General features: G+C 61.9%; 1 protein-coding gene across 1 annotated transcript; it reads right to left on the bottom strand.

Annotated features, from left to right (window-relative positions):
- Positions 1–756: 756 nt before the first annotated feature.
- DBH (dopamine beta-hydroxylase) lies at positions 757–19201 on the bottom strand. The gene is made up of 12 exons (XM_043470074.1): positions 18884–19201; positions 16605–16751; positions 14551–14808; positions 13509–13685; positions 12861–12963; positions 8962–9128; positions 5850–5993; positions 5410–5448; positions 4817–4876; positions 3851–3978; positions 3220–3379; positions 757–1763 (listed from the first exon to the last, which is right to left on the bottom strand). Exons 1-12 carry the CDS (start codon positions 19199–19201, stop codon positions 1632–1634), a joined length of 1833 nt encoding a protein of 610 aa, XP_043326009.1. The 3' UTR covers positions 757–1631.
- Between the last annotated feature and the right edge of the window lie 2235 nt (positions 19202–21436).

The following is a 21436-nucleotide window of genomic DNA, read 5'->3' as shown; positions in this document are numbered from 1 at the left end:
GTCGGCAGTGGCCTGTGTGTGGGGCAAACCACATGCCGCCCCCAAGGAAGAGAGTGGCCAGCCCGAAGGCAACAGTGAGTGCAGGGGAGGGCATGTCAGTGGGGGCGGTGGAAGGTTCTGGAACTGGGAGCGATTCCTGGTCGCCACTAGTCCTCCAGGGACCCCAGGGGCGGGGGCAACCTTTCCTGCGGAGAGGCTCAGCCCTGGGTGAGGATGGGGGCTGGGTGGGGGTGAGGCCTGGGGTCACCCCCAAGCCCTCTCCCAGAGCTCTGGGCTGATGAGCCCCCTCAGGTGGAGGGGACTTCCTGGACCAGAAGGTCAAGGCCAGAGGCTAGGTGAGCCGCAGCTGCCCTCCCGAGGCCTGGGCCCTGCAAGGAGGGGCCTCTCACCCCGCTGTCACGCGAGGCTCTAAGGATGACGGAGGGCCGGCTGCTCTGCAGCCTCTGTCAGGCCTGGCAGCTCACAGCCATCGCTGCCTGACTTACAGCAGGGGCAGTGTGATTTACAAGGCCCGGGGCACAGTGCCTGGCCCGCCTGTGATGAAGTGGCTGGCAGGAGGAGAAGCAGCGCTTGGCGGACGGCTGCTGGGGTGTAAGGGGGGCCCAGAGGCCCATCCATCACCCTCTCTCTCCTATAGCTTCACAGCGTTCTGCTGAACCGGCTGAACAGAGCTGATCTGTCACTCCCAGCAGCAACTATCAAAGAGCTGAACTTGGCCTGCAATGAGCGGCAGCTAAGAGGGAAGGAAGGTGGAGATGGCCCAGGAGGCAGGGCCTGGCCAGGCATCACCGCCCTGCATTAGCTGTGACCGGTGCCGGCCCCAGGCGTGAGCTTTATCGTCTCAGTAACCTGCGTGACACTGGCCCCGTCTTACAGATGAGAAGACTGCGGGATGGGGAGGTGGGGCCGGGCTTCTATCGCAGGTCTGATTCCAGGGTTTGCTTGCTCTGTTAGCCACCTGTCCCACCACAGAGAGAAGTGACTTGGGCCATTAACCCCATCTCCCAGGGAGCTGGCGCCCAGACCCTGGTCTGGATCTTTGCCGTCACATCCTTTTGCTGGTGGTGAGAGTTGTTCTTAGGGTTTCCCTTTAGGTGGGCGAAAATATCTATTTACCCTGCAACGGAACAATTTCCCCAGGCGCGTCTCTAACGAGCTAAGTGGTTTGTCCTGCCCTCATCGGCAGGGAAGACGCCCACCGCAACACACAAGCCAGTCTGCAGGGACACGTTTAAGTACAACAGCGCTCGTACCCGTCACACGCCAACACTGACCGCCGTCCGCAGGGACTGGGGATGCGGGGCTCCTGCGTCCAGTGAGATGGCAGGGCTCCCGGGGCACTGGACTCTAGACGCCCAAGCGGGGTTACCCTTATGCTGTGTCAAAGGGTGTGCAAGGGTCTCGGTCCACCTGGTCCTCATGGGTCAGTAAGAGCTGTCACAGGACACTCTCAGCCATGCAGGGGGTCCCCGGGGGAGAAAGCTGGACTGGACCCTGGTCTGTGGCAGTGGCTTGGTCCAGCCCTCCATGCTGGGCTGTTCCATGGGGGTCTTCACAAAGTAGGGGGTGCACAGAACTGGCGTGAGCCCACAGGGACCGCATGATGAGGGGAGCGGAGAGACCGCCCACACTCAACCTTTGCCCCCGCCGATGTTGAGCACGGTGGGGCCTGCAGGGCGCTGAGCCCGGCTGGCCGGGCAGTGAGGGGTGGGCTCTTCCAGCCTGGACACAACCTCGGGCAGGGGCTGCCGATCCCACTCGCCCTGCAAGGAAGGGACGAGGAGGTAAATGGAGGCTGGAGGGGTGAGGTGGGGGCCGCCTCCCCCGGTGCTTCTCCCAGTGACCCCGTGGGTTCCCACCCTTAAACTCACCTTCTCCCAAACCAAAGCAAACCGCCCATTGCTAGCTGGGGGTCCTCACCTGGGAGCCAGGGTTGCTCCCAACTGCCTGCTCGGCCACCCTTCGCTTCTTTCGGGGAAGCAGTCAGAAGGCCTGGGTGCAGCCTGAGTTTTCAGGCACTCTCCCCACCCCCCGACTCATACATACGGCTGCGTCAAACGCCATATTTCAACCACATCAGACGTTGGCCCCAAACTGCTCTTTGATGATCTAGTATTGGCCGCCCTGGGGCTGGGAACGTTCGATTAGCGATTAGTCCAGCTCCCAGTGCTTCCAGGAAAGCTGCCTCACAGAGTTGCAGGCCATGGAGCCTTCTCCACCTAACTCAGCCCCGGCCCGGGCCCTGGGCCCCACTAGGAGCTCACAGGAAGTGAGCGAGATGCCTTTGGATCCCAGTGGGTCCTGGATGAGGAGGGAACCCAGCCTGCAGCCTCAGACCCTGACTGCTCACTGCCCCCGGCCCCTGAGTGCTGTGTTTTTAGGCTCCGGGGGGGGCTGCGGATGCCCCACTCGCACCACCGAGGTTAGTCCCGTGGTGTGCCGGCATCCCAGAGAGGGCGGCTCCCTCGGGGGCGGCTGTCAGCTCCCTGCTGCGGGCCGTCAGCTGCCTGTCTGGGCCCGTCTCTCACCACCTGATCCTTGTTTTGTGTGAGCGCTTCTTGCTAGCTCCTTGGGGGTGGAGCCCTGTCACCCCCGGGATCCTCTGGGGGGGTCTGGGGCACAGAGGGGTGGGCAGACTCAGAACTGGCTGCTGGGTGTCCAAAAGGGGTGACTGCATGGCCAAGGGCAGCCAGCCGGCCCCAGCCGCTTTCAGCCTCCCCCCAACACGGGCAGCCACACCTGGAATCGGACAAACCACACATGTGTGCACACACATACACACATGTACATGTGCACACACATGCATGCACACATGTGCGCGGACACACACGCACACGCACATGCACACACGCACAAGCATGCACGCACACACATGCACGTGCACACACGTGTACATATGCATGCATGCACGCACATGCACACACAAGCATACACACGCACATGCACACACACGCGCACACACACACACACGTGCGTGCACACACATGCACGCGTGCACACACACACACAAACATGCACGTGCACACATGCACACACACTCACAAGCACGCATGCACACACATGCACACACACGCATACACACACGCACACGCACGCATGTGCACACATGCACGCACGCATGCACACGCACGCACAAGCATGCACACACACATGCACATGCACAGATGCACACGCACATGCACACACACGCGCGCGCGCACACACACACAGCCGGCACACCTGGAAGCGGACGGCCGAGGACTTGTTGCAGTGCATGGAGATGGGCGCGAAGCCATACAGGGCCTTGAGCACCTCGCGGTTGAAGGAGTTCCAGGGCACGGAGGCAAACTGCTCGGGGACGGAGGCCTGGGGGCAGGTGCAGACTTCCTCGCTGTTGAACCTGGTGGGAGAAGGAGCCGCCCAGAGTGGGGTTTGGGGGAGCAGAGGGGAGCCCAGCAAGGCACCGGTGATGCCTCCCTGCAGAGGGGCGGGGTCCCCAGAGTGGCCCTGAGCACACCGGTCTTCTAGCACACTGCCCTGGCTGCCTCCCGCCACGACGACTGATAGGCTTCATCTCTTATGCCATCTTGGGTCAGTTGGGAACAGCTGCTCCAGGGCTGGGTGGAGGGGCTCCTCAGGCCAAGTCCAGACTCGATAGGAAGCAAGTATGGGATCGATTGGTGATGCCTGCCATCAGCACCTCAGGGTGGCTGGGGGCCTGATTGCCAGGTTCCTGCTCACCTTGCTCCTGGGCTCCCTGCTTTCGACCAGGCCTGGAGGGTTTGGGGTTGGGGGGCGTGTTCGGGGCTGGGGATCCCCTGCCATGCCCGGGATGGAAGGCACGGTGGGCACACTCCCCAGGAGCCATCACCTGTTCACAAGGTGGAAGTACTTCTGCAGGAAGCCAGGGTCCACGGCGCTCTTGCAGAGCTCCAGCCGCGTCTGAGGGTAGTAGTGCACGTAGTTGACGCACATCTCCTCCAGGATCCCAAAGCCCCCCTGCAGGGCGGAGAAGACGCCGGTCAGACTGGTGTATCAGTGTTACTCCTAGACGCTGCCGCCCAGCCTCTCCATGTGGTCACTGCGTTCATGCACGCACGCGTGCACCCACTCATCACACGAGGCCTGATGGTGTTCTGAGTGGGCAGAGGCCCTGCCCTCCTGGAGTCCTCAGCCTTTGCTGGAGAGACAGACAGCAAGGCAGTCAGCCGGCACGTGCAGCTCAGGGAGCGATGCCTCCCCCGCGTCCTCAGCTTTATTCCACCTTTGCCAGTCGCAGGAGGCCGGTGTGGCTGGTCTGGCTCCCTGGGGTCAGGGAGCCCCCTCACGCCCCTGGCCTCTCCCCAGCACAGGCTCTGGTGCTGACACATGTTTCTGGCCGTGGCTCTCCAACTAGGACAGCCATCGAAATAACCTGGGTAGTTCTTTAAACCAGACATCGCCGGGAGTCACCACCCAGCCTGGGGAGGAACTGAGGAGTTTATGTGTTTTTTCTACCAAGTTCCCAGGGGATATTTGAGGGCAGGAGGAGAAGGGGACGACAGAGGATGAGATGGTTGGATGGCATCACCAGCTCGATGGACATGAGTTTGAGTAAGCTCTGGGAGTTAGTGATGGACAGGGAGGCCTGGTGTGCCGCGGTCCATGGGATCGCAAAGAGTCAGACACGACTGAACTGAACTGAACAGGGGATGTTAATACTGGCCCAGGGCCCACAGCCTGAGAACCGCTGGTTTAGTGCATGAATTAGGGAGGGGCACCCCCGCCCTGCGCTCTAGCGGAGTTGAGACTGGTGTCTGTACTCTGTGGCAGGGGGCGAGACATTGGGGTGACTTACCACGGTGGCCAGCCTCCTGTCTTCCGTGTTGTACGTGCAAGAGGTGATGAGCACGTCTCCCTGGAGGGCCGAGCCGACAGATACCCTCAGCACCTGCCCGCCTGGGGTCCAGGTGCACCAGGCCAGACCCACAGGTGACCACGGTTGTCGGTGCCCCCTGAGGAACCTGGGGTTCCCACACATGAAGACCACTCTGGAGTGTCCCCATGGAGTGATGACCAGTCGACTTCTCTGGCCCCTTCCTACTGGGGTCACAGGCCAGCAGGTGGCTGCGTGGGGCTGGTCGGATGTCACAGCCTGCATTTGGGCGAGCCCCCACCCTGCCCAGGAATGCCCTGCTGCATGGTCAGCAACCCACCGGTGGGCCCCTGGCCCTCATCTCTCCCTGAAGCTCTCAGGTCTGTGGTCAGCTGATCAGGCGGGAGGAGGCCTGTGACCCCGAGTGCCCTCTGGCCCTGGCCCCTCCAAGGGCCCCCTGTGCAGCCCTGGGGAGTCTCAGATGTGGTTCTGGAAGGCCTTCCATGGCCTCTGCCCTCCCCATCCTTCCTGCCCTCCCCCCCACCTCAGTCTCCTGCCCTGAACCGGGCACTCACCGGGTGGACAGACACCACCTTCTTCAACATGCGGATCTCCTGGGGTGGGCGGAGCAGAGGGTGGGGAGGGGCAAGGACGAGGCGAGACTTCAGAGTCCTGCAGACCCAGTGCCCCCCCACTGCCCCATGACCTTTGGGGCCTCCAGCCGGGAGGGCATTAGGACAAGAAGATGGTCATCTAAGAAGGAGGTCACCGTCAAGCTGCCCAGGTCCCCCAGACCCCACAGTCAGCCACACGCTATAGTCCACTACCAGAGTCCCTCCCCACCTCAAGCCCCCGACGGGACGCCACTGGCTGGGTGGGCTCCTCCGGGGTGTGGGCCTGGCCCAGGAGAAGGAGCGCGGGATAGGGGGTGTGTGTTGGGGCAGAGAAGGTCATACGGGGCCCCCAGCGGCGCCCTGGGAGGGGCAGGGAGGGGTGGTGGGGGTGGGGACCCTACCTGGAAGTGTGGGCTGTAGTGGTTGTCCCTGTTCACGACCTCCCTCTCCCGGCCGTCCCTGGCCAGCACCGTGACCACCTTCCGGCCCGTCAGGTGTGTGTGGAGCTGAGAGGCGAAGATATGGATCCCCGAGGCGGGCAGGGCCTGCGGGGCGGGGCGGGGTCAGGGCCTGGCTCGCGGCCGCTGCAGCCCCCAGCCCACGGGCGGCCTTGCACGTGGGCGGCCCTGACCCTTCCGTCTCCCCGGTGGGGTGAGGCGCTGACCATCCCAGCCATGGCCAGGCAGCGCCGGGGAGACAGGCCAGCCCTCACGTCACCCCCAGGGCAGAAGACGACATCCCAGATGTTCCCCCGACGTGACGCTCACGCGGTTTAGACAGAAAGCGTCCTAAATCGGCTACACTCGTCAAGCGTTTCCTCCACGACGCGTCACCTCCCTGCCCTCGCAACACCGTGCCGTCCACACGGTCGGCAGCTCCGTCACCGAGAGACCACAGGTTGCTGCACCTCTGCGGGTCACCCGACTCCCCCTCCATGCCTCCAGCTTGCCCTCCGCCAGCCACCGCCCCTGCCCTTGGTCATTACGGGCACCCTCTGGCCCCTTTGCAGTGACGGAGGTCCGGGAGACTTTATGGCCGCGTGTGTGACACCTGAGAGCCCCTGCCAATGGGTGGGGTCCTAGGTCTCTCCCCTCTGGCCCCCAAGTCCAGCTATGTGACAGGTGCAGGGGGATTGCCATCTTGGGGCCTATGGTCCAAAACACAATGCTTCTTCTGGACTTGTCTTTGGCCGAGATGTCTAGACCAGGACGGCCTTCTGACTGCAAAAGCTGTGGCCCTCGGGGGTCTGCCAACGGAGACGAGACCTCCTCTCTTCCAGAAGCCCTTCCACGAGTGTCCACAGAAATGTGATTTTCCCAAAGAACGTACTATTTGAAGGGGAGCCAGAAAGCTGAACTCTTCTTGTTTTGTGCCGTAAAGTACTTGGAGACTCTGGGGAGAGAAGGCAGGCAGGCCCTCGTCTCCAGGCTGGCGAGAGGTGTGCTCAAGGTCAGCGGGTCAACACGACCCGGGTCCTGCCGGCACAGGGCGGTGACTGTCCCGGGCCCTTCGTTCAGCCGGGTGTCACGTGTTCTGGGGACACGGGACGGGGTCAGACGCTCATGTGGTTACAGTTCCTCAGTCTCGTCTCAGACGGAGCTGATCCGCCATGGATGCTGACGGGGCCCACGCAGCCCACCAGCCCTGTCTCAAGGGCACCTTGCTTGCCTGAGACTTCGAGGAGCTCCCCCCCGAAGGACGAATCCCAGGGGGTCCACTCACTGGGAAGACAAACCCGCCCTAAACCTCACCGCAGAGCAGCCCGTGTCTGACTCCTCGCTCTGCAGCTGCAGGCACCGCGGCCCCCGCGGGCCCCAGGCCCCTCGTCTGCTGGGTGGAGACGCTAACACAGCTGGCTCCGTGAGAGCGCGGGGGCCACACAGGAGAGGGTGTTCACAGCATTCACAACGGACCGAGCAGTGACACCCGCCAAAGAGAAACCACCGAGTGAGACAGACCACCCGCCGGGAGCACTGGACGAGTTACGAGCAGATATTCACAGAAAAGAAGGGCAAATGGCCTCGAGGGCGGGGCCAAGACCCCCAGCTTCTGTAAATGTGTGCTGGGCTGGGCTGCTCAAGTCAAGTCCAACTCTGTGCGACCCCGTGGACTGTAGCCCGCAGGGCTCCTCTGTCCATGGGATTCTCCAGGCAAGGAGTGGGTAGCCTATCCCTTCTCCAGCAGATCTTCCTGACCCAGGAATCAAACTGGGGTCTCCTGCATTGCAGGTGGATTCTTTACCAGCTGAGCTCTCAGGGAAGCCTACTTCTATAATTACAGGAATTCAAATGGAACAGCAGGGATGTTTTTCTCCCAAGTGACTGAGACGCTAAGACACTGATAACAGGGTGGGTGGGTAAGTCTGGGCCGCTGGGTGCACCCCAGTCCTGTGGGGGAAGAAAGCTCTGAGTGGGCTTTCTGGGGGGCATTTTGCCAGAGTTAACCCCGTGAAAGCTCACATCCCCGTGCATGGCGGCTGCACCTCTAGAATCCACCCGACACACCTTTCCCGAGTGCACAGAAATTCTCTGGAGCGTTTCTTCCCATCAGTGGGAAGTTAAGGCAGCCTGGATGCTGGTGATGAGGGAGCAGGTCAGCCCCGGCCGGAACTGGGGGACGCAGGGGGCATGGAGGACCCAGAATCTGGGGAGTCCCTTTCACTCCTCTGGAAGCTCAGGCCCTCCCTCTGCTTCGGAGACTGACGTTACCTGTGCCCGCCTGCCCCCCACCACACCCACAGCCCCGGGGCCCAGTGCTCCCTCGTACGCCCTGCCCTGGGCACCTGGCTGGCCTCAGGTGATGAAGTTCCCACTGAATCCGTGCTGCATGTCGGTTAAAGGGCAAATCACGGACGAAGCTTCACTACTCAATTTGTTTTGAAGCATGCACATGAACGGGCTTGTAGCAACAAGCAGGGAAACCATCTAGAAGGACTCAAAAGATCCAAGAACTGGCAGCCAGGCAAGAGCTGGAGCTGAGGGCGCCTTGGTGGTCAGCTGCGCTGCCTGCGTTTTTCCGCGGTGAGGGCATGCCTACCCCACTCATAACTGAACTCATATTTTAAATGCTGGCTCAGGTGTGGACTAAGCGCATGCATGCTAAGTTGCTTCACTCTGTCCGACTCTTTGTGACCCTTTGGACTGTAGCCTGCCGGGCTCCTCTGTCCATGGGATTCTCCAGGCAAGAATACTGGAGTGGGTTGCCATGCCCTCCTCCAGGGGATCTTCCTGATCCAGGGATCGAACCCGAGGCTCCTACGTTTCCTGCACTGGCTGGCGGGTTCTTCACCACCAGCCCCACCACTAAATGGGGGCCCACAGTCACTGCTGGAGGGGGCGGCGAGGAGCACGCGGCCCCCAGGAAGGCTCCCTGGTGTTGGCGGGCTGGGGGAGGCTGCAGAAGCTGCAGGGTGGTGGGGGGAGCGAGGTCACAGCTGCTGCCCTTGGTGCCCACCTCGGGCCTAAGCAGGGGAAGCGGGCGGTGTCAGGCCCTGCCCCAGGTCCGGCCACTCACCAGCTGGGTGCACTTGTCCGTGCAGTAGCCGGTGAGGACGAAGGCCGTCTCCTGTGGGGGGATGGCCATCACGGGCGTGTACACCAGGCCCAGCTCCATGATGCCCGCGTCGAAGCGCCGCAGCGTGGCCGTGTAGTACAGGCGGATGCCCGAGGAGTCGCGCCGGCCTGGGGGGAGGGACGGAGGTGAGCGGAGGCCCTGGCCCCCAGCCCCGCACAGTGACCCCCAGCCTCCCTCAGCCAGGAGGTGCTGGGCACCCGCGCCTGCCCACCCTGCCTTTGTCCCCACACCAGCTTACTCCAGGCAGACGCCATGGTTACCGGAAGGCCAATTCACGCGCCCCATGCGGTTCCCACAGGGAGAGAAAGAGCTATTGTTTCTGCGAAAACGAGGCAAGTGCTCTGGGAAGACTTAACTAAGGCAGCAAACAAAAACCCAAAGCGGTGCTTTGAACCGGGTGGGGCGAGATGCCTGCCATGGGTTTGGGAAGCGGGCCAGTCCCTCCGAAGGCTGGGCAGGCGCTCTGATGCTCTTCCCGCGAGTTCACGGGGCCCTGAGCTGGAATCCACCCGCAGCGTGAGCCGTTCAGTTAGGGCGGAGAGGAGGGCACGCTGGTCTCAGAGAGGAGCCTCCGCCCCTCTCGGGCAGGTGAGCGCGGGTTTGTGTGGTGAAGTCAGCAGGAAGTATTTAAGGTGCGTCCTTGGGGCTCCCTCCTTTGATTCCTGTCCTGCAGGGGCAACCCAGGGCTTGCATCTCCCGGGAGGACATCCCAGGAGAAAGCTGAGAAGGAGGGTGGGCTCCCGGGGCGAGGTCCTGGAGCACCCCCTGGCTCCCACACCATCCTGGGCTCCGTTTGCTCCATAGTGTGCTGTGTGATCTCGGGCGAGTTGCTGTCCCTCTCTGGGCTCGAAGTCAAACGCCTTGTCCAAAGAATCATCGCTTCTGCCCATCACGGTCCAGCCACCCCTGCCAGCTCTTCTTGCTGTTGGCTAATTGGTGAGTCCAAAAACTTCCTGGGCAGCCTCCCAGTGGTCATGCAAAGCTGATGGCCGGAGGTCCGGAGATGCTGGCACCCACAGGCCTCCAGCGGCCCCTTCCTGCCTTCTCCCTGCCTGGAATCACTCAGCGAGGCCCTGAGCAGTTCAGGGCTGCTCCCGTGGGGGTGGAGCGGAGGCTGGACATGGCCCACCCCCTCGGGATACGCAGGAGAGCTGGGAGCCGGGCAGGGAGCCCGTGGAACCGAAGAATCATCGTCCCATGTTATAGATGGGGAAACTGAGGCCCGGAGCCTGAGCTGAAGCCCCTGAGCTGAAGCCCCTGCTTGAGAACCGCAGGGCTGGGAAGTAGCCGAGCTTGGACGCGGCCCACGGCGCCTTCGGGGGCCGGGCTGTCTCCCTGCTCGGCCGCTCTGAGGTAGAACCGAGGACACCTCTGCCTCTGCCTCCCGCCCCCTTGCACCAGCCACCCTCCCCCCCACCCCGCCCCACCACCGCAATGTCCAAACTCAGCCTCTGTGTCTCTGGGCTGATTACATCAGAGGATAATAATAAAAAGGGAGATGCAATTGGTTAAAATTCAGAAAGGGATTAAATAATGAAATAATTGTGGAATTTTGATATTTATAGAAAAGAGACCCATCTCCAGATTTTGCAAAGCGACAGGAGCGTCCTTATATTTGGCGAAGGATCCATAAATACAAGCAGATAATCAGGAAGAGACAGACTTCCTTGATGCTTAAGGAGTTTTTCGAAAATCCATTTGCTTTCAGGTTTTAAACGAGCCATAAATCCCATACCACGCTAAGGCCCAAGCTGACTTATGGTCCTCTCTGTGTGTGCGGCAGATAATTCCAGTGGTGGCAGAAGGTATTAGTTATGCTCTGGGGAGAAATCGCTGGCGGCTACCGGTCAAGCGCAGCCCCGGAGCCTGCACCCCGTTGGGAGCGCTGGGTCCCGAGCCTTCCCAGCCCCAGAGCGGCCGAGCGAGCGAGTGAGCATGGGCGGGGGAGGGTGCCCCAAGCCTGGTCACACCACCAGGTAGAGACAGACTGGGCCCAGGCTGGAGCTCAGGTTCTCCTCAGACTGTTTCCGCCCCTCACTTACACAAATGAAAAATGTCATTAAAAAAGAAGTGAGTGAGGGGAAGAAGCCTGTGTGCCTATATATGGCAGAAGATGCCAGTGAAACAGAGAGGAAAATGCTCTCAGTTTCTGGGGTAGAATCAGCAGGCATCACCCTCCTAAAGACTAACCCTGTGTCCACCTTCAGGTGTGGCGTGATCCAGGCGTCCTGCTCTCTGGACCCCACCTCGCTTTCCCAGCCCCTACGCTGCAGCCAGGCCGGACCACCTGTGTTTTATGAAACACGCTGGCCTTGCCCACCTCCATGTCTAGGCACAGCCTGTCCCTCCATCTGGAACGCAGCACGTGTCGGCGTCCCTCGTGAAGAGGCTCCCCATGCTCCGAGGCTGCCCGGGCCACTGAGACGGCTCTTTTCATACCTCCTCGCCCTTTGCTTGCGTCTCCCTCCTGAGAAGCGTTCACGTCTTTCTGGACCCAAGGTCTGCTGTGGTCGATCGGGAAACGAGATCACCACCCTGCTTCCCACACGAGGGGGTCTTGTGGGTTTCTGTTTGCTGAGCGTAAACTCGACAGCAAGAAACACACAAGAACCACCCCTGCAGCACCGACGTCACCCCCAGGGCCGACATCACCCCCAGGGCCGACATCACCCCCAGTGCCGACATCTCCCCTGCAGCGCCAACATCACCCCCAGGGCCGACATCACCCCCAGCGCCGACATCACCCCTAGCGCCGACATCACCCCTGCAGCACCGACATCACCCCCAGGGCCGACATCACCCCTGCAGCGCCGACATCACCCCCAGGGCCGACATCACCCCCAGCGCCGACATCACCCCCAGTGCCGACATCACCCCCAGGGCCGACATCACCAATCAATCCCAGATGCCTTTCCAGGGGCCGTCGCCGAGGGTCACTCAGAGGAGAGCCAGGTGAGCAGGCCCTGTTTGCCGCCCTGACTCAGAACGCGTGGAAACAAAGCCCCATTGTAACGTGCACACTCCAGGCACACCTTTGCTCCATTGAGAGAAGCAGGAGGCAAGTCCATGGCCAGAAACGCCCCTGTTGAGCCAGGCATGACCCTTGCCCTGAAGACAGTCCGGGGCCATGCCTCCCGGCGGTCAAGCCATCGGAGGCTGGGTTCTGGGCAGGGATGATGTTGGCTCAGAGTAGCCTGCTTCCTGCTATCCGGCCAGATGCCTGTCCTGGCACAGGCTGTTCTGGGGATGGAAGAAGAGGGGTGCTCAGGGGTAGGGGGCGTCTCCAGGTCTTAGCAGCCTCACAGAAGTTAGACTTCCAGGGGACATGGCGTATGCAACCCCCTCCAGCTGACACCCTCTCTCCACCGTCTGCGTCCCCATTGGTCGGCACACCCTGATACTAGCCGTCTACTCTGGTGGGTGCCAGCAAGGAAACGGTGTGGGGAGGAGGGGTGAGCTGTGTCTACCCCTGGCCTCAGCTTCCTCATCTGCAAAATGGGCACCCCAGGAGCCTCAAGCTGCCTTTCCCAGGTGGTACCTGGGGCGGCGCCGGGGCAGCAGCAGCCGGTGCTTGTGGAGAGGGAGGCTGAGCTGCTGGGCCCCTCCTGGGTGGGTATGCGTGTTTACGAGCCTACCGCAGCCACAAGAGATGGACAGAGAGGAGCCTGAGCAGGACGCCGGCCACGGTGCGTCAGGCGACAAGCAGGTGGACTCAGGGGACAGGATGCAGGCTGAGCCCCGCCAGCCTGGCTACCCTCCTGGGACACGGCTGAGTCCACGGGCTCCCGAGGGCGGGTCAGAGGCAAGTAAGAAAGGAAGCATGTCTCGGACCTCCCTACCTTTTATCATCAGCGGGTTATGGTAGTGAACTTCCAGGCGAAGAAATCTGGAGGAACCGGGGCCCCCAAAGGCCAGGCCAGCTTCCTCTGGGTAGTAAAAGGCCTGCAGGGGTGCAGAGGGAGGGCTCAGCCCAGACAGACAGACAGGGCAGGCACGAGGGGAGTCCCTGGAGGGTCAGGGCAAACCCACCCACGTGCCAGAGCCCGGGCTGCAAGGGCGGGGGTGGGGGTTGGAGGGGCAGCCAGATTAGAACAACACTCCCCCACTGACGGGCAGCTCATTACCAGCCCACACAGTGCTCCTGTTAGACTTGAGGTCAGCGAGTGTGGAGAGCTCTTACCCCCAGGCGAGCCCACCGCCCAAGCCCCACCGCTGAGCTGCGGGAAGACCCTGGACGCAGCCAGGGCGGCCAGCCCCGGGACCACCCTGTGCACGGCCCCCTGCAAATCCAGCGGAACTTGACGGGGAATGAGAACGATGCCCACGAGGAACGGCATGGAGGATGAGGAGGCATCTGTGGCTCCAAAGAGCCATGGGACCCCAGCAGCATAGAGGCAGTGGGGAGAGGGGGCTCTTTGGGGACCCCCCAGGCTCCCTCCGGTGCTTACACGAGGAGCCCCCTGGGGAGACGCCGGGAGGGCACGCACCTTGGCGCCCAGGGCCCAGGCGGCCAGCACGTGGCGGCAGTAGTTGAGCCGCTCCGGCTTCATCTTGGAGTCGCAGGGCCCGCTGAAGTGGGGGACGCTCTCGACCTCGGCGGCGCACTGGAAGACCTCCATGTGGTGCACTAGTGCCTCGTTGCCCTCGGTGACGATGGGCTCGTACTGCGGGGGCGGGGCGCCCACTGAGACCCCCGCCCCCCTCCCCCCGGCACCGCTCACCCCACTGACGGGGCTCTGACCCAGCAGCTCCCTCCCGAGTGGGCCTCCGCTTGCCCATCTGTAAAATGGGAGGTTTGCACCAGGTGGCCTCTGGGGAGCCTCTGGAGTCCAGGGTTTTGGGAGCTAAGCCACCACCTGGGAACCAGACGGGATCTGCCTGAAGCTCACGGTGAGAGCTAAAGCAGAGAGAAGGGGTCCCAGGCAAGTCGTTTCTTGGTAAGGGGGACAGGAAGTCAGCAGCCCTTGCGTGAAAGCGGCAGGGGCTGGGCAGAGACACGGAGACTGCCCGAGGCTAAGCCTGAGCCTAGGGGGCAGGGGCAGCTGTGAGTCTGGCCCATCGCTTCCTGCTGTGACTCTGGGGGCTGACACAGACTCTCTGGGCCAGACAACCTCGACTGGAAATAAGAATGATGATCTCTAGGGCTGTGTGTGTAGTGCTGGGGCGATGGAGTGGGTAAACCACTTTCCCTTCCCCTGGAGCCAGACAAAGAGTAATTCGGCAGCTATTGTCATTGTTGTTGTAGCTCCGGGTGGGTGTTCAGAGCAACTGAGCTCTGAGTTGAGCTGTTATTTCAAGGGGGAGGGTGGCCTGACAGACAGACAGACAGATAGACAGCCATTCCCATTCCAGGGGAAGATGCGGAAATCAAGACATCGGTTGCCTTTGGTCCAGGCTGGGAAGCCAGGGTGCAGCAGCCCTGGTGGGGGTGGGGGTGGTGGGGAGCGAGCAGGGCGATGGGGGTCAGAGCACACTTGGGGCTGGACCACGGACAGCTCTCCAGGACTGGACACGCCCGGGCCCACGTACCATGACGATGTGGTGCCGGGGGAAGCCGGCCGGGAGCTCGCTGATGTAGCACCAGTACGTGGTCTCCTGGCCGGGGATGAGGACGTCGGGGGCGCGGATCTCCATGGTGCGCGTGTCCGCGGGCAGGGCCGGCTGCGAAATGTTGGGCTTCAGCAGCTGCACCCTCTGCAGCCCCGTGTGCAAGCCGGAGGTGTTGATGGCCTCCAGCGACGGGAGCGGCTCCTCCAGGAGCCCGTAGACCAGGTGGACGGTGCCGTCCTGCAGGCAGGATGGGGCTGCGTCACTCACAGCCCCGAGTCGGGCTCCTGGTGACCGGGGAGGCTGTCGGGTCCCTCCCCACCCCCGCCTGGCCGGTGACATGCTTGGCTCTCATCTCTGTGAAGGGCGGGAACTTTCAGGCTCTGTGTGAACTGGGCTGGGATTAAATCCAAGGCCACCCACGCCCAGAGCCCACGGTTTGCACCCGGCATTAATGCATTTTGTCTTTCTAAATTCTCTCGATCTACATTTGGTTAGTGTCCGTTCAACTAACCATTGCTGGGTCGCTGTGAACCAGGCTAGCTCACCTGGAACACAGGTTCCCTCCACCTCCCCCGGGTCCCTGGGAACAGTGCTGTTCTCTGCACAGGTGTCTCAGAGCTCCAGGCGGGAGGTTGCCCTGCACCAGACCTGAAGCTCTGAGCTGAGCACACGTGGGCATCAGACACCCTGCAAAGTTCGGGGAGAGGGTGCTCTGCCTGCCCTTGCCTCCTCCATGGTGAAGGCGAGTAGGAGGGTGACCTTCCGGAAGTGACAGGGACAAAGTGGGTGATTAAATAGTTAATCCCACTAGCGGATTCTAAGTAGGAAAGAATACGGGAGACCCCTGAATGCTAATGATGACTCGAGAAGCGTTTGCTCAACCAGAGAACCAAGCAGGCTTGCTTAGCAACAAAACCAGGCAGTGGAAGCAAGAGACCCCCTAAATAATAAAACAATGGTGGCACCAGACCCACAGCCCTGCCCAGGGGGCCCAGTGAGGTAGGGCATGCTCTCTGCACACAGAAAAAGCAATAATTTGTGGACCTGGCTTGACCATATAGGGACAGGAAAACTCCCCTCCCCGACCGGGAGGAGGAGCATGATGGAAGCATGATGTCTACTCAAGAAAGACAAAGACGGACTTCTCCCCACCCCACTTCCCCTTTGATTATAAAACTGTAGCCCACTCAGTTCTTGGGGTGCAGCACTCTCTTGCCTCACAGGCGTCCTGTTCTCATAAATCCCTTCTCATCCATCCCTTTGCCTCCGGCTGGATTCTTTCTGCTGAGACATAAAGGACTGCAGCTCTCCGGAGCCCCCGGAACACCACGCGTCTGTCTCAGGGCACTTCTGGGCCCAGCTCTGTCCCCAGCGTGCCACGTGTCCCCAGGAAAGTCCTCCCCCACCTGGCCTCAGTCTCCTCACGTGGCCCCAGGCCAGCCCGTCACTGCTGTGCTGCAATAGAACCCAAGACCACGGTGTCCATGTGCACCGAAAAGTTAAATGGATTTTTGTCTTCAAGAGAAAACCGGGTGTTCTTCCCTAAGGGTCTCAGATCCACTGTGGCTGTGAATCCCTGGACGGAGCAGGTTGAGCCTTACTTCTATGTCCCTTTCTCCATTTGCAGGCAGGTAAACCGAGGCCCAGTTGAGGCGGGGACTTGCCTGGAGACTCACAGCCCGTTGGCCAACCAGGGCCGGGTTGGGAGACCAACGTCTCCTGAAGACTCTTCTCCAGAATTCCACTGGAGACGCTGGACCAGGAGGAGAGAGTGAGTCCAGGGCAAGATCACTCGGGGCCCCATTAGAAGGCTTCGGGGCGAGACCCACGTCTAGAAACATGTCTGCCAAGTGTCAACCAAGAGCTGCTTATTCACAGGATCAGAGGCTGATAGCAGAGCTGGCTTCTCCCAAGCTGCCTTGTCCCTGCCCGGCTGCCCCTGGGACCCCCTCTCTGGGGGTGAGGGGCCCGGGATGCTGCCCCAGGACGTAAGATGGCTCTACCCCGCCCACGGCAAGTGGGCTGCCACCCACCTCGATGAGGTAGTCGTTGGGATCGCAGGTGCCAAACGGTCTCTTGAAGAGGAGGTACAGGCCCTCTGGGGTCCTCTGTGCCCGCAGAAGCTGGTAATCCTGCTGGGAGTCCAGGTGGACCTGCCCCTTCTGGTCACTCCAGGCGTCCTGCAGAGACAAGGTCAGGCTTGGAGCCCAAGTGGCCTAGCCGGGGAGGAGGGGTGGTCACCCACAGCACAGCCCCTGGGCACACCCTGCCCTGGGGTTCCTGGCCTTGACACCTGACCTCAAATGCCAGCCAGGAAACACGGGGGCTGGTTGGTCATGCAGGTTCCCAGACCTCTGGGTGGGACCCAGAGCCTGTATTACTCAGGAGGTGCCATGACTGGGAACGTGGGGTCCTAGACAAAGACTCCCCCTCGGTCTGGGGGGCAGGGGCCTGATAGCACGCGGAGCCTTGGAGAGGGGAGATGTGGAGAACGGGGGGAGAGAGAGACGCTGCCAGTGGGGTCTGGGCACCAGCCAGGGTGAGACCATCTGAAACACTACACCTGCCCACCTCACCCGAGTCCCAGCTTTGCCTGGAGAAGGTAAACTGAGGCCCTGGCGCAAACAGACACACTGCCTTTCCCCAGGATGTTCAAGGGTGGGGGCTCTGGCCAGACCCTGCCCTCCCCTCCCCCCAGCTGCTTCCTGGCACCCAGCTCTAAGGCCCGGCCACCCAGGGGCTCCAGGCCAGGGCACCAAAGACAGCCCCCGGGCCAGGCAGCTGCGAGGGAGGCCCTGCCCCGACCAGCAGGTGAGGAGCAGCACGGGACTAGCGGTCCTCGGCCTCAGATGCTTTCAAACCCTGCATTCAGGGCTGCGGCACGTTTTCTTCATTTCCTTGAGGAAAAAAAAAAAACCCACGAAAGATTTTGCCAAATCTCCCCCCTGGAGAAAAGCGCCGTGACGATGCTCCTGCTGGGGGACTCCGGGGATCTGCAGGACTCAGTTCAAACAGAAGCAGAAACTTAGCCTGTGAGCCTTCAGCTGGAAATCTAGAATGTATTTGTTGAACATATTGCTAAAGGAGGAAAAACAAGCCTGACATTTGTTTGCATAGGAATTTGTTGTGCAAATTAATCCTGCCTGTGCGGGAGGATGCGAAAGTCACCCCAGTTCTCTTGGCAGCCAGGGAAGCTGGGCCTGGGGCTTGCTGCTCCCTTGGGACCGGCTTGGAGCCGCGCTGCCCTGGTCTTCCCGGGCCGTGACCTGGAGCCACTGAGCTGCCTCGTCGGGGGAGGCGGGCGGCCCAGAGCAAGTGGCCCCCATCCCATCTGGCTGGTGGTCAGGCTCGCCCAGCCTCCCGCCTCCCCGGGACATGGGCAAAGCTCCTTCCTGCCTACAGACTTGTGGTAGGGGTTGGACGGAGCACCACCGCCCCCCTCCCCGGGGTTCCAGAAAGATCAGCCAAGGGCGTCAGCTCGTGTGAAGCCCCTCATCCCGAGAAAGTGGAGAGGGAGAATTGTACCCACTCTGCAGATGGGGAACAGGAGGCTGGGAGGCCTCTCCTGAGCCTGGCTCACCGGTCCTGCCGAATTCCCACCCTTCACGAAATAAGAGCCCCTCTGCTCACAGATGAAGTGCCTCCTGACTTCCACACGGCTTTAGCTCTCCCGGGTCTGTTTCCCCGAGGGAGCTGGTTTGGCCCCTGGAGAGGTCGGGGTGAGGAAGGTGCGACAGTGCTCAGGGCAGGATGGCTGGGCTCTCCCCACCCGGGGGGCCCCTCTGCAGTCTGTCCAGGGCCCCCAAGCCCCTCTCCTCTGATGGGAGACCTCCCTGCCCCCCACCCTTTCCAGCAGGAACTGAGGGTGAATTTGGGGTGTGGAGTGAGGTGTGCACCTCAGGGCAGATGGTTCCTTCCAGGCCGGGTGCTCGGGTCACCCACGGTGCAGGCACCACGCCCCAGGTGGGGCAGGCCAGGCCCCACACTCGGGTGTGTGTGAGCTCTGCGCGTTGTTTGTGCCGGTCGGGGGGGGGGGCCGCCCTCCTGAGGGCGACGGGGAGGTGTGGAGAGGCTGCTTTATGTGGTGAGCAAGTCCCCCATCTTGGGCTGCGCTTCTTGGGCGCGCCGGGCCATCGGGGAAGCCACCTGTTGCCCATCTTGAGCTCACGTCAGCATCCGAGATGCCCAAGCTTGGGACACAGGGGTGCTCAGATACAACGGACCGGAGAGGCAAGAGGGAGACTTCCTTTGCCAGGTCCGGGAGGGCAGAGAGGGGCAGGGGCGGGGGCGCTGGGGTGGGGGTAGGACTCACCCCGAAGTAGGCACCGTCCCCGTCAGTCCAGAGCACCACCAGGTCAGCGTTCTCCAGCTCCCCCCGGTCCGACATCCCGAACAGAATGCCAGCCTTGAGCTCCCGCACCAGGAGCTGGAAGTAGATGGTCTCCTGCGCGTAGCTGACATTCCAGGACAGCTCCAGGGTCCCCTCGGGGTCCAGGGGGATGTGGAAGGGGAAGGGGCTCTCGGCGGGGGCCGAGCCCTGCAGCGCGGCCACTAGGATGACGAGGAAGACGGCCACCGCGGTGCCGTACATGGAGGCCGCCTCGCGCACGCTGGGGCTGGGGACCTGCATGGCTGGGTGAGCGTGGCCGCCCCACCTGGCCATTTATGTCCTGGGCCCCCCGGGGAGGTGGGCCCTGGCTGCACCGGTAATCACATTTGTCTGGTGGGGAATTCAATTGTCCCAGCGACCCTCCCACCAGCCCGGGCCCCCGGGCCAAAAGCTTTTCTGCCCTCGTTTCTCCTAATTGGCACTAATGACGCATGGACATCATCAGCGGGAATCGAAACAGACGGGCTGATTTCATTCCCTCTGAACGGTCCCCGAGAGCCATCCGGGAAGGGTTCCTCCCTGTGGGCACCCTCCGGCTGGGCACCGGGTGGACAACCAGGCTGGCTGCCGGGGCCTGTCCCCGCACGGCTGGCGGGCGGGGCCGGTGCCGCCCCATTCGTGGATGGGCAGACTGAGGCTCCGCGGGGTTATTTCCAAGGTTGTGGTGGTGGTGGTTTAGTCGTGAAGTCACGTCTGACTCCTTTGTGACCCCATGGACTCTAAGCCCACCAGGTTTCTCCGTCCATGGGATTTCTTAGGCAAGGATCCTGGAGTGGGTTGCCATTTCTTGCTCCAAGGGATCTTCCTGGCCTAGGGATCGAACTGCGTCTCCTGCAGTGGGAGGCGGATTCTCTACCACTGAACCGCAGGGAAAGCCCTATTTCTAAAGTGACCAGCAAGAAAAGAGACCTCGCTGTTGCAGGCCCAGGGAGCCGTGTCTACAGCCCTGGAGGGCGGACCAACTTCAAACTAAAAATAAGAGATGATCCCCAAATAGTCCTGTGTTTAGACACTCTCTCCGGGCCTGCTGCTGCCGCTTTTGTCTGCTCTGTCTCCCCACAGGCTCCAGCTGGCGCCACAGCTGCTCCCAAAGGGGTGGGCGTGCTGCTGGGGGCAGGGGCAGATGGCCCAGCGGCATGCTGACGGTGGCGGGGGACAGGCTGCAGGTGGGTTTCTGGGGAGCCCGGACGGCAGGGCACATTGCTGGGGAGCAGACTTCTTGACGAGGCCTTGCGGAGGGGTAGATTGCAGGCTCTTCAGAAAGGGGTGCGAGCAACAGGCCTGCTTCCTTGTCGCCAAAGCTCCAACACCCAGGGTCGTTTAGCCTGGAGTGGACCCAGTCTGAATTCGAAGCCTCCCAGGGCAGCCAGTCTGTGACAGTGTTTCTCCCGCACACACCACAGGGCCTTTGCACAGGCCCGCTGGGACTCACACTCCACTGAGCTGAAGTGTCAGTCTCTCTGCGGAGCGGCTCACCCAGTCCTTCTCCATGCAGAGTGGGTTGGGCATGAGCTACCGCCGCTGGGAAGTTCTCCCTGTTTGCCTTCTGCTCTGAACTTGGCTGCCTCCTTCCAGGAACCTGACTCCCTTCTTTCTTCCTTCTCCAGTTCCTCCTCTCTCTGGCAAAACCAAGAACCTGAGCAATATCCTCAATATCCACAATATTGCCCGCAGGTATCCACAAGTCCTCAAAGGGCAACAAAGGCCGGCCTAGAGCTTGCAGCGTCTGGCCCTGCTTTTGCTCTGAACTCTGTTCTTCAGGAAGGGGTGGCTGTGTCTGCCTGAAGGCGAAATCTGGAGCAAGCTCCCCACCTCCCAGGACCTGGTGGGTGGTGGGCTCTCCTCACGGCGGCCGGGCCACCCTGCAAACAGGGCGGGAAGAGAAAGCTGCTACAAGAGGCCCCAGGACCCCCTCCCTGACTGTACATGGGCTGGGGAGCTCCAGGACACGCCTCTTACGGTGCTGACACCACAAGGCTGTTCTTGGGGCCGCCCGCTGCCGGGCCCGTTCCCCGAGGCGGCACAGAGTCAGGGTGAGGTACAGGGTGAGTGAATCCACCAACGCGCACGCCAACTCACGAACAGGCACGCGACGCCGCTGCTGGCCTGCGTCCTGGGCCTTCGGAAAGATGCTGACGGATCACAGGCGGCGAGAGCCGGCCCCCTGGGCCCTGGAGGCCGCAGACCCTAGGCTCCAGTGACAGGACAAACCCCAGGGAAGGCCTGCAGCCTGGGGCGGCGGGCAGGCTTTCTGGAGAAGGGCAGGGACTCAGCTAGAGCCTGAAAGGACGGGGTTCCCACGGACAGGGTGGCCCCAGGGGTGCCAGGAGACAGGGTCAGTCGCAAAGCCTTCGGTCACCATCCCTTGCATGGAAGACAGGAGGGCGTAGGCCAGGGGAGACCACCGGGCAGGCTCCGGAGGCCCCACCCCTCCGGGCACTGCTTCGTTCTCTAAAATTTTGCCAAAACCCCCTT

This window comes from Cervus canadensis, chromosome 5 (genome assembly GCF_019320065.1).
Source record: "Cervus canadensis isolate Bull #8, Minnesota chromosome 5, ASM1932006v1, whole genome shotgun sequence".
In the NCBI taxonomy this organism is placed as follows: Eukaryota; Metazoa; Chordata; class Mammalia; order Artiodactyla; family Cervidae; genus Cervus; species Cervus canadensis.
The sequence above is the reverse complement of the archived record's forward strand: the minus strand, read 5'-3'. Positions and strand labels throughout refer to the sequence as shown.

What these genes read in the sequence shown, in the direction of transcription:
- DBH (XM_043470074.1), bottom strand. Translation starts at nt 19,201, where the DNA reads ATGCAGGTCCCCAGCCCCAGCGTGCGCGAGGCGGCCTCCATGTACGGC. An exon ending in GGGACGGTGCCTACTTCGGG is followed by an intron (nt 16,752 to 18,883) that starts GTGAGTCCTACC and finishes TTGTCTCTGCAG; the next exon opens with GACGCCTGGAGTGACCAGAA. An exon ending in CGGACAAGTGCACCCAGCTG is followed by an intron (nt 5,994 to 8,961) that starts GTGAGTGGCCGG and finishes CCCGCCCCGCAG; the next exon opens with GCCCTGCCCGCCTCGGGGAT.